This window comes from Elephas maximus, chromosome 15 (assembly GCF_024166365.1).
Source record: "Elephas maximus indicus isolate mEleMax1 chromosome 15, mEleMax1 primary haplotype, whole genome shotgun sequence".
Classification (NCBI taxonomy): Eukaryota; Metazoa; Chordata; class Mammalia; order Proboscidea; family Elephantidae; genus Elephas; species Elephas maximus.
The window spans coordinates 1,170,823-1,186,126 of record NC_064833.1 but is presented as its reverse complement, the minus strand read 5'-3'; the positions used below and the strand labels follow the sequence as shown (position 1 = coordinate 1,186,126).

The following is a 15,304-nucleotide window of genomic DNA, read 5'->3' as shown; positions in this document are numbered from 1 at the left end:
CAAACTGATCCCTGGGGGAGGTCTTTCTGGTTGGTCTCAGAGGCCTGAGCTATGGAGTGCACTGGAAGACAGATGGAGTACTGATTATGGGAGCAGACTCCACTGTAGGGGTCTTGTGTAGCAGTTTGCAACAGCCTGGCAGCCAACAAATACCAGGTGGGGGAGGGGGTGTCACGGTCTGGTCAGATCCCCACGGAGGTCTGCCTTGCTGCTATCAGAGTCCCTCCAGCAGATTGTTGGCTGTGAGCGCAGGTTCCACTTAAGACTCCTGCTTCCTAACACACAGCAGCCTCAGTCAGCAGTCTTCAGCACCAACTGGAAGTGAGGGCAGACTAAGCCTAATTGGCCCCCAGGAAGTTTTGTCCTGCTGGTGTCAGAGGCCAGAGTTGTGGGGTGCACAGGGCTCTTCTGTAGCAATTCACAGTAGGCTTGCAGGTGAGGACAGTGTCTGGATGGGGGAGGGGCTGTTTGTCACATTCCCAGCGGAACTTCGGAGAGGTCTGCCTCCTAGCTGTCAGAGCCCTCCCCGTAGTATGCTGGCTGTGGGCGTAGCTTCCACTAAAGATGCCTCCTTCTTCGCAAACCGCAGCCTCAGTCTGCAGTTATTCTGCTCCTCCTATAAGAATCCGTTCAGAAGGATTAGGTTTTAGGACTCACCCGACTCAGGAATAACCCCATTAACACAACAAAACAAAACTTTTATGTACAAACAGGGTCACATTGATAGGTACAGTGGTTAGGACTTCAACGTAACTTTTTGGGGGACACAATTCAACCCATAACGCCCACCTTCCCAGTCCACTTCCCTCTTCTTGGCCCCATAACCCTTTACTCCTTAATATCTTTCCAATGCCTTCAGACATAGGTTTTAGAAATAGATTTATTTTGTCCATCTTTTCTATTGCTGTCATTGGGAAGGCTCAGCTGACCCTCTGGCTCTGCCAGAGCTGGAAGCAGAACCTGTCCATAGCATCTTCTTGAGATACTTTTTTCACCTCAATATTTTGTGGGCACTGATTCACTGTCGTGTGACACTGAATGCTGCTGTAAAAAGCCTTAGGAGAGACCACTGTTAGGGGGTTGGAGCCACCAGCCTTTCAGTTGGCAGCCAAGCGCTAAACCATTGCACCAACGATTTTTCTTCAGGGCTGGTTCAGACACTGCTTCATCGGATAGAAAACCTGCATAGAGAAGATGGCAGAGTAGTTAGATGCTTCCTGTGGTCCCTCTTACAACGAAGACCCAAAAGAACAAGTGAGTCAGATATATAGGACAAGCTAGGAACCCTGAACATCAAAGGCAAAGTTGAGGAATCGGACTGAACAGCAGGGGGAGGGAGAAATGGTTCAGAAGCAGCAAAGAGTTGCCAGACCTGATTCGGTGGGAACCGACATCCTGCAGGCCAATTCCCGGGCACAAGTGCGGTGAGGCAAGCAGTGGCGTTCGGGATGTGTTTTCCACATTGGGAGCGAATGAGCAGTGGAGAGTCTGCTCAACCCTCCAGAACAAGGGAGAAGAGGCCCTCAATTAGCAAAAGATAAGTACCTGCATTTAACCTACTGTGTGGATTGAAAAATACCCCTTTGGGGAAAACCTCTCTCTCACTGTCACGGATTGAATTATGTCCACCAAAAAATGTGTGTATCCTTTTGCCTGGGCCATGATTCCGGTATTGTGTGATTTTCCTGGATGTTGTAAATCCTGCCTCTGTGATGTTAATGAGAGAGAATGGGTAGCAGTTGTGTTAGTGAGGCAGGACTCAATCTACAAGATTGGATTGTGTCTTGAGGCAATCTCTTGAGATATAAAACAGAGCAGTGAACATAGAGGCAGGGGGACTTCATACCCCAAAAAACAGTGCTGGGAGCAGAGTGCATCCTTTGGACCTGGGGTCCCTGCACAAAGAAGCTCCTAGTTTGGGGAAACATTGATGAGAAGGGAGGCAGAGAGAGAAAGCCTTCCCCTGGAGGTGACACCTTGAATTTGGACTTTTGGTGTACTTTACTGTGAGAAAATAAACTTCTCTTTGTTAAAGCCATCCACTTGCGGTATTTCTGTTATGACGGCAATAGATGACTAAGACAGACTTCGGTACCAGGAGTGGGGAGCTGCTCTAACAGACGCCTAAAATGTGGAAGCCGTTTTGAAACTGTGAATGGATAAAGAACCTGCAGTGACACAGGGCCAGCAGTAACAGAGATCTGGCAGGGGCAGAGAACCTGCAGCGGCAGAGAAGCAGCAGCAGCAGAACAAGGAGACCAGTGCCAGACAGCACTGGAGCTGACCTACTGACAAGAAAGCTGAGTGCCTGTGTGCAGGAGGCTTCCTGGCAGAGTGGGGTGCCTTCAGGCACTTATCGGTGGAACTACGGAGCTTTGGACCACTTGCCCCAGCAGGGCAGATTTGGGCATGAGGCCTCAGGAGCTGAGAGGCCAAGAAACCAGGAAATAGAAGCAGAAGAGACAAGGAGCACAAGAAACCGAGCTGCCTCAGTCTCAAAAGGTATGGCCGTGGCCTCAGGAGTTTCAGAGGGTGGAGCCATGGCCTCTGGTATTTCTAAGGGTGGAGGTGCCACTCAGGTGGACTAGAGAATGGTGCATCTAAAGCCAAGTGAGCAGAGTTGCTGTCCCATTGGGCCTGGAAGGTGGAGCTGAAGCCCAGGGCTGAAGGGCCTCCACTCAGAATCTGGGGAGCATGGCCAATACCTAGAGTTTGGAGGGCAGGGCCCCTGTGTAAATTGTCTCAGAGAACAGAGGATTATTTTCAAAGCTCTGAGGGCTAATGTAATGTGTTCTGCTGACTTGCTTGGTGCCTGTTACCCCTTTTTTTCCTCCAGTTTGTCCCATTTGTAATGGAAATGTGCCTGTTCTACCATTGTACCTTTGGAAACAACTTGTATTCTAGATTTCACAGATGAAGAGAAATTTATGGATTTTGGACTTAGAATTAAGACTTTTGCTATAATATGATGGGGTGAATATGTTTTACATGTGCAAAGATGTGGTTTTTTTAGGGGCCAAAGGGTAGAATGTCATGGATTGAATTATGTCCCCCCAAAAATGTGTGTATCAATTTGCCTGGGCCATGATTCTTGGTATTGTGTGATTTTCCTGTATGTTGTAAATCCTGCCTCAACGAAGTTAATGAGAGAGAATGGGTGGCAGTTGTGTTAGCGAGGCGGGACTGAATCTACAAGATTGGATTGTGTCTTGAGGCAATCTCTTGAGATATAAAACAGAGAAGCAAACAGAGAGACAGGGGGACTTCATACCACCAAGAAAGCAGTGCTGGGAGCAGAGTGCATCCTTTGGATCTGGGGTCCCTCTGAGAAGAAGCTCCTAGTCTGGGGGAACACTGATGAGAAGGCCGACAGAGAGAAAGCCTTCCCCTAGAGTTGACGCCCTGAATTTGGACTTTTAGCCTATTTCACCGTGAGAAAATAAACTTTTCTTTGTTACATCCATCCACTTGTGGTATTTCTGTTATGACAGCACTAGATGGCTAAGATACCCACTTAGCTGCTTCCTTCTTGCTCTGCACTGGGTCCTAGCTGGCTGCATCCCCTGGGCCAGAAGAGGGACCCTACACTTGCCCTGAGCCATTCTCCCAGCCTTGGAGAGGGAACAAATTAACAAACAGGGAAAAAATAATGTGCTGGCTCCACCAAGCCAGGAACTCAGGGCAGAAACAGCCCCTTTGTCTAGGCACACAGGCATATGGGGCCAAGGACTTTGAATGCCTTTCAGCCCCTCATAGACCTGTGTGGGCCCATTTCAACAGCATAGGCCCTCATTAGCACAGCACAACAAGGTATACCTGAAGTCTAACTTCAACTGTTTCAGCTAGATGGTGGAGAGGTAGGTTCATGACATTTGACACTGTTCTGCCTATTAACTCCCAGGGCCTGGGGAGTGGTGGCTCCGCTCATGATACCTAGCCACCATGACAGGTGTCCAAGAATAAGTGATGCCTCCCAGTCCTTACAGCCAACAGCATTGGGTACCCATAGTCCAGCTGCAAAACCTACCCACTTACATGCTCTAGGGAACAGGGACACGCTTTCCTCACAGATGCTCAGGGGCAGTTGTCAGCCCCTTGCTTTCTCAGCGTGTGACCCCCTACTGCAGCCAGATACCTGTGCCTACACCAATCACCCCTGCTCGTCTAAGACTGTAGGTGAGAGCCTGCACCACACACTTGGTGACTGACTACCTGGACACCTGAGCTGAATCCATACAAGAAAAGTGAAAAAACTTCTGGGCTCACATACATAGTAACGGATCTAACCACCTGAAGACAGGACGTTAGAGCTTCAAAGGCACCAATAATCAAATAGCTCACTCGAGCAGCCTATCTGGGCATCTCAAAACAAAACAAAACAAGAAGCTAGGACACAGTACACAAACATAAAATAAAGAAATACAATAACTTATTCATGGCTCAGAGACAACAGTCAATATCAAATCACATAAAGAGGCAGAACATGATGGCTTCAGCAAGCACCCAAAACAAAGAATCAAGAAATCTCCCAAATGAAGAGAACTTCCTGGAATTACTGGAGGTAGAATACAAAAGATTAATATACAGAGCTCTTCAAGAGATCAGGAAGGAGATCAGGCAAAATGTAGAACTAGCCAAGCAGCACACAGACAAAGCATTTGAGGAACTTAAGAAGATAAGAGCATAATGACAAATTTAATAGGCTGCAAGAATCCACGGAGAGACAGCAAACAGAAATTCAGAAGATTGACAGTAAAATTTCAGAATTAGACAATTCGAAAGAAAGTCATAAGAGCAGAATTGAGGCGATGGAAGTCGGAATTAGTGAGCCTGAAGATAAAGCACTTGGTGGCAACATATTTGAGGAAAAATCAGACGAAAAGAGTTTAAAAAAAAAATGAAGAGACCCTAAGAATTATGTGGGACTCTATCAAGAGGAATAACCTACGAGTGATTGGAGTACCAGAAGAGGGTTGAGGTGGGGGAGGCAGGGGATAACAGAAAATACACAGAGAATTTTTGAAGATTTGTTAGCAGAAAACTTCCCTGATATCATGAAAGACAAGAAGATATCAATCCAAGATGCTCATTGAACCCCACGCAAGGTAGATCCCAAAAGAAAGTCACCAAGACATGATCAAACTTGCCAAAATCAAACATAAAGAGAGAATTTTAAGAGTGGCTAGGGATAAATGAAAAGTCACCTACAAAGGAGAGCCAATAAGACTAAGTTTGGACTACTCAGCAGAAACCATGCAGGCAAGAAGGCAATGGGGTGACATATAGAAAGCCTTGAAGGAAAAAATTGGCAACTAAGAATTATATATCCAGCAAAACCGTCTCTCAAATATGATGGCAAAATTAGGACATTTCCAGGTAAACAGAAGTTTAGGGAATTTGCAAAAACCGAACCAAAATTACAAGAAATACTGAAGGGAGTCCTCCAGTTAGAAATTCAATAGCATCAGATAACAACCCAAAACTAGAACACAGGACAGAGCAACAAGATACCAACCCAGAGAGGGAAATCACAAAAATAAATCAAAGCTAAAACGCTCAGAACAGGGAAACAGAGACATCAATGTGTAAAAGATGACAACATTAAAACAAAAAAGAGGGACTAGAAAATGTAGTCATAGATCTTTCATACAGAGAGGAAATCAAGGCAATATGAAGAAATAAAAGATTGGTTTAAACTTAGAAAAATTGGGGTAAATATTAAGGTAACCACAAAGGAAACTAACCATCCTACACGTCAAAATGAAAAACACAAAGACTCAGCAAATACAAAATCAGCAACAATGAAAAAGAGGAAAAGAAAAAAAGTCCTACGAGAGCCCAGTTTTCTTGCTTGTAGGTGATTGCTTTTTTTTCCTTCAATTTTTATTGTGCTTTAAGTGAAAGTTTACAAACCAAGTCAGTCTCTCATACAAAAACTTATATACACTTTCTATATACTCCCAGTTGCTCTCCGCTTAATGAGACAGCACGCTCCTTCCCTCCACTCTGTCTTTTTCTGTCCGTTCGGCCAGCTTCTGACCCCTCTGCTCTCTCATCTCCTGATAGAGATAGTCCACACAGTCTCAGGTGTCTACCTGATCCAGGAAGCTCACTCTTCACTGGTATCATTTTCTATCCCATAGTCCAGTCCAATCCCTGTCTGAAGAGTTGGCTTTGGGAATGGTTCCTGTCCTGGGCCAACAGAAGGTTTGGGGACCATGACCACCAGGGTCCTTCTAGTCTCAGTCAGACCATTAAGTCTGGTCTTTTTGTGAGAATTTGGGGTCTGCATCCCACTGCTCTCCTGCTGCCTCAGGGGTTCTCTGTTGTGCTCCCTGTCAGGGCAGTCATCGGTTGTAGCCGGGCACCATCTAGTTCTTCTGGTCTCAGGATGATGTAGTGTGATTGCTTTTTTAACTTGGGTCCCTAAAAACTTTTTGTTTTGTTTTGAGGTTCAGCAACCTGAGGAAGATGTGTCTTGATGTCCATTGTTTCATGTCCTAATTTTCCTGGTGTATAAAAAAAAAAAAAAAAAAAAAATTTTTATATTTCTTGCCTTTTTTGTCTCAAGGTTTATTTCTTCCTCCTGTGAAATAGTGGCAGTAGCGGTAGTGTCAGAACCTGCCTAACTGTTGGGGGATAATCATCATCATCATCATCAGCACAAAGCGGATTCTCACCAGGGGAAGTCAGATATATCTCCACTCTTCAACCTTTACCAATTCTGACACGAGTCGTTCCTCCCATGGCAGTCTCTACTTCTGGGTTCTATGATCCATTGCAATGGCCACACAGAGCTCACAGACCATACTTACAGTTAAGTGGTTTATTAAGGAAGTGAATTAAGTTTATTAAGGATTGAATTGTGTACCCCCAAAATATGTATCAACTTGGCTAGGCCATTATTCCCAGTATTGTGTGGTTGTCCTGCATTTTGTGGTGTGATATAATTATCCTATGTGTTGTGAATTCTAACCTCTATGATGTTAGTGGGACAGGATTAGGGGCAGTTATGTTAATGAGGCAGGACACAATCTACAAGATTAGATTGTGTCTTGAGTCAATCTCTTTTGAGATATAAAAGAGAGAAGTGAGCAGAGAAGAGGGGTACCTCCTACTACTAAGAAAGAAGAGCCAGGAGTGGAGCATGTCCTTTGGGCCCAGGGTCCCTGCACTGAGAAGCCCCTAGTCTAGGGGAAGATTGATGACAAGGACCTTCCCCCAGAGCTGACAGAGAGAGAAAGCCTTCCCTGGAACTAAAACCCTGAATTTGGACTTCTAGCCTCCTAAACTGTGAGAGAATAAATTGATGTTTGTTAAATCCATTCACTTGTGATATTTTTGTTATAGCAGCACTAGATAACTAAGACAGGAAGCACCAGGGTACAGCTCAGGAGCGGGATCAACAGGCTACAACTCGGGGTCAGGATTAGGCAGTCTTCTGTCTTCAGTACAGGATAGATCTCTCAGCTTCTCTCTGCTGTGGAAGCAAGCAGGCCCTTCTCTCTGCTGTGCATGCCCCTGCTCAGCTATGCAGGGCTCCTTTCAACTTCCTGAGGACAAGCTCCTCTCAACCCCTTGAGGACAGGTTCCTCTTGGCCCGGCCATCTGTCACCACTGACTCTGCTATAGGGCTCCTTCTGGACCTGTTGCCACTTGCCCTGCCGCTAGGCCCCTTCCAGGCCTGTCATTGTCTTCAGTGTTACAGCCCTTGACCCATGTTACAGCTCTTTTGGGAGGTTCCTTGCCTCCTTTCTCTCTGCTTCTTCTCTCTTCTCCTTTCTGCTTCCTGTTTTCCTGCTTCCTTCTGACTGAAAAGCCTCTGTGAGGCTGGCTGCATATATACCACAATCTCCTCATCAATTTCAAGGCATGGCCCTCCCACCAGGGCCACAAACTAACCAATCTCCTCTCGGTAGGCTACAGACGCTTCATTTGCATAGTCTATTGACCAATCCTTGTGTCATGAATTATGTCCCCCCAAAAATGTGTGTATCAGTTGGGCTGGGCCATGATTCCCAGTATTGTGTGATTTTCCTGTATGTTATAAATCCAGTCTCTATGTTAATGAGGGAGGATGGGCAGCAGTTGTGTTAGTGAGGCAGGATTCAACCTACAAGATTGGATTGTGTCTTGAGGCAATCTCTTGAGATACAAAAGAGAGAAGCAAGCAGAGAGACAGGGGACTTCATACCACCAAGAAAGAGTCACTGGGAGCAAAGCATGTCCTTTGGACCTGCGGTCCCTGTGCAGAGAAGCTCCCGGTCCAGGGAAAGACTGATGAGAAGGTCAGCAGAGAGAGAAAGGCTTTCCCTGGAGCTGATGCCCTGAATTTGGACTTTAGCTGATGTTACTGTGAAGAGACAAATTTCTCTTTGTTAAAGCCATCCATTTGTGGTATTTCTGTTATAGCACCACTAGATGACTAAGACGCCCTGCAAGGTGCATCCCAATCACAGTTCAGGCTGCAGCCCGGGACCAGACAAAAAGTATCATAGCACAAGCTGTTTACAACGTACCCAGGAAATGTCAATCAACCCAGACAAAAGCACCAGACAGACCCTCTGGGGTAGAAACTAGAGCCAGGTAACGCCTCAGGGTTTAGGGGAAAATCTCTCAAGCTGTCTTTCCAAAGAACCAAGGCAGAAAGCCACATAAAGGAACTCATTTCACCACACCTCCCTTTCAGGAAAATTTTGTGTATTTTACCTCTAAGTTCCCCCCCCTCCCCGCCCCCACTGGCAGAGAGACACTATTCTTTCAAAAAAAAATTTTTTAAATTTTATGTTGGTGAAACACGCATAACAAAACCTACACCATCTCAGCAATGTCTACATGTACAATTCAGTGACGTTGATGACATTCACCTGTTGCGCAACCGTTCTCGCTCACCTTTTCCTAATCATTCCACCACCATTAACATAACCTAACAAAACCCAAAAAACCAAACTCATTGCCATCATGTTGCAGGGCAAGGCTTCCCAGCTCAGGACCAAGCCCTGCCTAGGTTCTCACCTTCTACTGACCCAGAATGACCAGGAGAGGCCCAGAGGTTCCAACGAACAAAGTTTTATTAGCGACAGAAAGAGAGTAAAGGCTTGCAACCAGGGAACAGAGAGGAACCAGGCATCGCTAGCCTCTGTTCTCCCGAACAAAGGTTTGTCTGGGGCTTATATGGGTTTGGCAAGGATGATCGGGTAATGAATATTTAGTAGGTTTCTTTCAAGCGGCGGGGGGCGGGGGGGGATGCTTCTCAGAATGGCGGTGCATGCTAAATTAGGTTGTGCACGCGTCTGGAATCTAAGATGGAACCCGTAGTAAAGGCCCTGGGACTGGGTGGCAGGACTTATTTTGGGGTGTCCCCCTGTGGCACTGGCTCGATTCCTGTCATGGGTACTTGCATCAGGCGGAAGTCACCCGTCAGCCACCTTGCGGATGTCTGCGCATGCTCCAGGGGCCAGATCGGTCGGTCCTTCTGAAAAACATCTTGCAAGGGAGTACATTGTTTGTTCTTTCCTTATTACACTTTCCAGGATGGGGGTTTTTGCATTAGCCAAGCACATAGTATTGTAAGTAAGTTGCATGTTGCAGTTGTTGCAGGGCTCCTTGCCTGGGGGCTCAGGCCCTGTCTCTTCCCTATCTGGATCTGGTTGATTCCAACTCATCCCCACTCCATAGAGCATAGTAGAACTGCCCTCTAGGGTTTCCAAGGAGTGACTGAACTGCAGACCCTTTGGTAACATAACCTTGGTGCCCTCTAACGTAAAACTCCCCCCAACCCTGGTCACCACTAATAAGCTTTGATTTTTATATATATTCATGTGTTTTTATTGTCTTTGTCCATTATCTAGTGCTGCTGTAACAGAAATACCACAAGTGGATGGCTTTAACAAAGATACATTTATTTCTTCATAGTAAGGGAGGCTAAAAGTGCACGTTAGGGCATCAGTTCCAGGGGGAGGTGTTCTCTCTCTGTTGGCCGTCTCATCGATCTTCTGCCAGACTAGGAGCTCCTCTGCGCAGGAACCCCAGGTCTGAAGGAGGCACTCTGCTCCCAGCACTGCTTCCTTGGTGGTATGAAGTCCCTCTCTCTGCTTGCTTCCCTTTCCTTTTTATCTCTTGAGAGATAAAAGGTGGTGCAGGCCACGTCCCAGAGAAACTCCATGTACACTGGATCAGGGATGTGACCTGGGTAATGGTGGTGGTGTTAGAATCCACCCTAATCCTCTTTAACATAAAATTACAATCATAAAATGAAGGACAGCCACAGAATACTGGGAATCATGGCCTAACCAAGTGGACACAATTCAATTCATGACACTCTGTGCCTCGTCCTTCTAAGTGTTTTCACTCTCGTTTTATCTGTATTGGATCTGATTTCCGCAAGCCTGTATTGTTCACGTCACGAACTCCACTTTCAACCACACTTACTCCTGCTTTGGTGATTGGGTCTTGCTATGGATTGAATTTTGTCCCCCAAAGATGTGTGTCAACTTGGTTAGGCCATGATTCCCAGTATTGTGTGGTTGTCCTCCATTTTGTGATCTGATTTAATTTTCCTTTGTGTCTAACTGTTATCAGAAATAAGGTTCTTGCCTCTCACTGGTCAAGAATGAGCAGGTAAGGCAACGAGAGTTTTCCACATGAGCAAAGCTTTATTGAAGAGGCTTGCAGGTAGAGATGAGGAGGGCCTAGGCAATGCTTACCCCGTCTCACAGAACAAAGTTTTGTACGGGCTTTTAAAGGTTTTTGGGTGGGAAAAGATGTATGTTTATTCATAGGTATAGGTGGGGTTTTCCAGGAGGTGGCTTGTCTGGGTGGAGATATGTCAATTATGGTGCGCTTGCAGCGGCTTCCTATGATGGCTTTAAGATGGCTCCTGTCCCAGAGGCCTCTGGGATTTGTAGCAGGACTGATTATGGGGTGTCACACCTGCACAACCTCTCACTCCCCGAGTTTGATTCCCCAGCTGCAGCCCCTCACTGTCCCTGGTGGAAGGTCACACAGTGGTCACAGGTGGATGTTCTGTGCACGTACTAGGGGCTGGTTTCATCCGGCTGCTTCTGAAAGACAACTTTAAGGAAGTTTCCAGGCTGTTTTCTGATACCCTGCCCCATTGTTCTGGGGAATAGCTTTGTTTCTGCACCCTGGCCCATTTCCTGTTGTTTTGTTACTTTAATTTGTTTATGTGAATTGCAGATTTGGGGGCCCCTCTATTCCCTGTCTTATAACCTTTATGATGTAATGAGGCAGGAGTAGAGGCAGTTATGTTAATGAGGCAGGACACAATCTACAGGATTAGGTTGTATATCGAGTCAGTCCCTTTTGAGATATAAAAGCGAAAAGCTAGCAGAAAGACTTGGGGACCTCATGCCACCAAGAAAGAAGTGCTAGGAGTGGAGCACGTCCTTTGGACCTGGTGTCCCTGTGCTGAGAAGTTCCTAGACCAAGGGAAGATTGATGCCAAGGACCTTCCCGCAGAGCTGACAGACAGAGAAAGTCTTGCCCTGGAGCTGGTGACCTAAATCTGGACTTCTAGTCCCCTGGACTGTGAGAGAATAAATTTCTGTTTATTAAAGCTATCCACTTGTGGTATTTGTGTTACAGCAGCACTAGATAGCTAAGACAGGTCTGTAGGACTGAGTTTTGTTTTTACTGTGTCTCTTTTGCTTTGCTTACTCCCTTCTTTACCTCATTCTGCCATCTCACCCATCTTATCTTTGACCCCTTGTTTCACTGAATTTAATGTTTTCATCAAGACTGTTTGTGGCTTGATGTGCTTGTGGAGACCTGGCTGGGTCGCATGTCTTCTTCTTGCCTGGTTCCTAGCTGTCCTCTAGCTGCCATGCTGTCCCCCCACAAGATGTGTGTGCTCTTTCCTTGCCTTGTCATGTCATGCTGAGCCTGGCTATGGTGGCCAGCTCTGATCAGGTCTTCTCTGTTCTGAGATACAGAGTCATAATTCTAGCACCCATATTGAGCATTTGCTAGGGTCAAGGAACTGTGTGAGTCACAAGTGTTCTGTTATTAGACTGTTATGAATGCTCTGAGGAGGGTATATGCCCATGTCTGGGTCGTTGTAGAGGAAAGCACACTGAGGCTGGTAAGTCGCATGGTCAGGCATGCATGCCCTCTGCAGACCGTGCCGTGGGACCCCCCTGGAGGCCAGCATGCGAGGGTCAGGGTCAGCCTCCTGTGTGTGGCCAAGGGCACAGGGTGGGGTGTGGCCGAGTCTGGTGAGCCCTGGGCTCTACTCCCTCTTCTGAGATCCTGTGGGGCTGTGATTGGGATCCTCTCCCAGGTTCCACCTTCTGAAGACTCAGAGCCTGGACACAGAGGGTCCTTCTGCCCTTCCAGGAAGGGGGTCCTCTGGGACCACAGGGCTCCTCTGCTCTATTTTCCTCATCTCTTCTCTGCATCTCTACCGACTCCTTCAGCCACGTCGTCCAGGTTGAGCTGTGTGTGGGTGGGTGGTGGGAGGTCAGAGATTTGATGAGAGATCTGGGTCCTCTATTTCCGCCTTTGGCAGCCACGAATTAGTCTGGCTGGGCTGTGTTGTGGGGCTGTGTTGTGGGTTTGTTGTTGGGCTGTATTGTGGAGCTGTGTTGTGGGGCTGTGTTGTGGGTTTGTTGTTGAGCTGTGTTGCAGGGTTGTGTTGCAGGGCTGTGTTGTGGGTTTGTTGTTGGGCTGTGCTGTGGGGTTATGTTGTAGGTTTGTTGTTGAGCTGTGTTGCAGGGCTGTGTTGCAGGGCTGTATTGTGGGTTTGTTGTTGGGCTGTGTGGTGGAGCTGTGTTATGGGTTTGTTACTGAGCTGTGTTGTGGGGGTGTGTTAATGGGTTTGTTGTTAAGCTGTGTTGTAGGTTTGTTGTGGAGCTGTGTTGTGGGGCTATGTTGTGGGTTTGTTGTTGGAGCTATGTTATGCGTTTGTTACTGAGCTGTGTTGTGGGGCTGTGTTGCAGGTTTGTTGTAGGGCTGTGTTGTGGGTTTGTTATCGAGCTCTGTTGTAGAGCTGTGTTGTGGGTTTGTTGTATTGGGCTGTGTTGTGGGGCTGTGTTACAGGGCTGTGTTGTAGAGCTGTGTTGTGGGGTTGTTGTGTTGTGGGGCTGTGTTGCGGGGCTGTGTTGTGAGTTTGTTGTTGAGCTGCGTTGCGCGGCTGTGTTGTGGGGCTGTGTTATGGGTTTGTTGTTGGTCTATGTTGTGGAGCTGTGTTGTGGGGTTGTTGAGCTGTGTTGTGGGGCTGTGTTGCAGGGCTGTGTTGTGGCGCTGTGTTCTGAGTTTGTTGAGCTGCGTTGCGGGGCTGTGTTGTGGGTTTGTTGGGCTGTGTTGTGGAGCTGTGTTGTGGGGTTGTGTTGTGGGTTTGTTGTTGAGCTGTGTTACAGCGCTGTGTTGTGGGGGTGTGTTGTGGGTTTGTTGTTGGGCTGTGTTGTGGAGCTGTGTTGCAGGGCTGTGTTGTGGGGCTGCGCTGTGGGTTTGTTATTGAGCTGTGTTGTAGGGCTGTGTTGTGGGGTTGTGTTGTGGGGCTGTGTCGTGGGTTTGTTGTTGAGCTGTGTTGCAGGGCTGTGTTGTGGGTTTTGGGGACATTCTTGGTCCTCTCTCACCTGTGGGGAGGGTCCCTCTTAGTATTAACACCCGGAGGTGATGGAGGCCTCCTGGCAGCGGTGGATGGAGTTTGGAGGGGAGACTGGCCTCCTGAGTGTGGCCTCTCCCCACCTCAGCTCTGACTGCGAAGGACAGGGCGGCCACCGTTATCCAGTGTGCTTTCCGGGGGCTCCTGGCCAGGCGGGAGCTGGTGCGCCGGCAGCAGGAACAGCAGGAACACCTGGAGCAGATGGAGAAGCTGCAGAGGGAGGTGAGGCCGGCCCGCTGGGCAGCCTCAGGATTCCCGGGGGCGGGAGCCGGGAGGAGACGGAAATACCGGGTGTCAGAGCCTGGGGGAGCTTAGGGTGGTGAGGTCATGACCTGAGGGTAGGTGAAGTTCTTGACTTCAGACTGGGGGCAGTGACCTCAAGGCTGGGGGGCAGAGGCCTCTTGGCTGGGAAACCGTGGCCTGGGGCTGGGACGCTGGCAGAGACCTCAGGGGAAGGGGAGGGGGAAGGTGGACCTCGGACGGGGCCTGGCTTTGGCCGTGGGCTAGGTCCAGGCTGGCGCCCCCAGAGCCCCTGCTCTCGCAGGCCTTCCTGGCCATGGTGCGCCGGGAGCAGGAAGCTGCACGGCGGCGGCGCGAAGAGGAAGAGGCTGCGCAGCGGAGGCGCCGTGAGGACATGCAGCGTCGCCACCGCCTGCTGGAGGCAGCCTTCGACGGCAACGTGGGCGAGATCCGGGCGGTGCTGAAGGAGGTTGGCGGGGCAGCGGGCAGGGTCGGGTGGGGTGGGGTGGGGTTCAGGTGGACGCCAGGTCTGGTTGGGCCGTGGTCCCGATGAGTGGGAGTCTGGGTGGCCAGGGGTCCAGGCAGGTGCTGGGTCCAGGTGGAGTGGGGCAGTTTTGGGGTCCAACAGGTGCGGGATGTGGCAAGTGGGGGTCCCGCGGTGCGGTCCAGAGGCGGCCCGGCTGCTGACCGGCCCCCCTGCACCGAGGTGGAGGACCTGCTGACCAGCGAGGGCGTGGGCCACGACGAGGCCGGCCAGGCGCGGCGGCTGCAGAGGTGCGTGGAAATGGTGGAGTGTGAGGACAGCAACCACAACACGCCGCTGTCGGAGGCGGCTGCGGGCGGGCAGCCACAGGCCATACAGCTGCTGGCGGAGCGAGGTGCCAGCCCCAACAGCAAGGTGGGTGGCGGCGCATCTAGGGGGTGTGCTCCCCATGAGGGGTGGGGGGCTGTTGCTTAGGGAGTCCTTCCCGCAGGGCGCCTTTGGCCGGACCCCGCTGTACCGAGCTGCCTTCGGGGGCCACCTGGAGGCGGTGGAGGTGCTGCTGAAGCTCGGAGCCGACCCCCGGATCTACGCTGACGATGGGAACACCCCGGAGCAGGTAGCCGGGCAGTGGGGACGGTGGGGACAACTAGGCAGGGGGCATAGCCACTCCCAAGAAGCCAGGAGCCCAGCGAGGTGCTTCTCTCCTAACTTCCAGAACCCAGTGCCATCTGCAAGGTCCTGGTCTTCAGCCTCCTTGTCACCCAGTAGTAATGGAACTATCTCTCAGTACCTTCCCCATGCAGGTTTACCTTACTTCCTTAACTCTCCCGTCAACCTTAGGAGATCTTAGATAAGGAAACTGAGGCTGACTCCCTCAGGGACTGGCCTGAGAGCTCACCTGGCCCTTACTCTGGGCTCCCTGTTCCTGAAATCTGGGAATCTGCTCATCACCC

The 15,304-nt window shown here is 49.3% G+C and overlaps 1 protein-coding gene across 1 annotated transcript in view; it reads left to right on the top strand.

The window, feature by feature from the left end:
• Positions 1 to 14,945, top strand: part of LOC126059065 (IQ motif and ankyrin repeat domain-containing protein 1-like) — a 28,728-nt gene extending 13,783 nt beyond the window's left edge. The window contains exons 2-5 of the mRNA XM_049854589.1: positions 13,716 to 13,849; positions 14,172 to 14,336; positions 14,574 to 14,745; positions 14,842 to 14,945. Coding sequence (XP_049710546.1) covers positions 13,829 to 13,849; positions 14,172 to 14,336; positions 14,574 to 14,745; positions 14,842 to 14,945 — 462 coding nt within the window. The 5' untranslated portion in view covers positions 13,716 to 13,828. The remainder of the gene's footprint in view (positions 1 to 13,715; positions 13,850 to 14,171; positions 14,337 to 14,573; positions 14,746 to 14,841) is intronic.
• Positions 14,946 to 15,304: the final 359 nt, after the last annotated feature.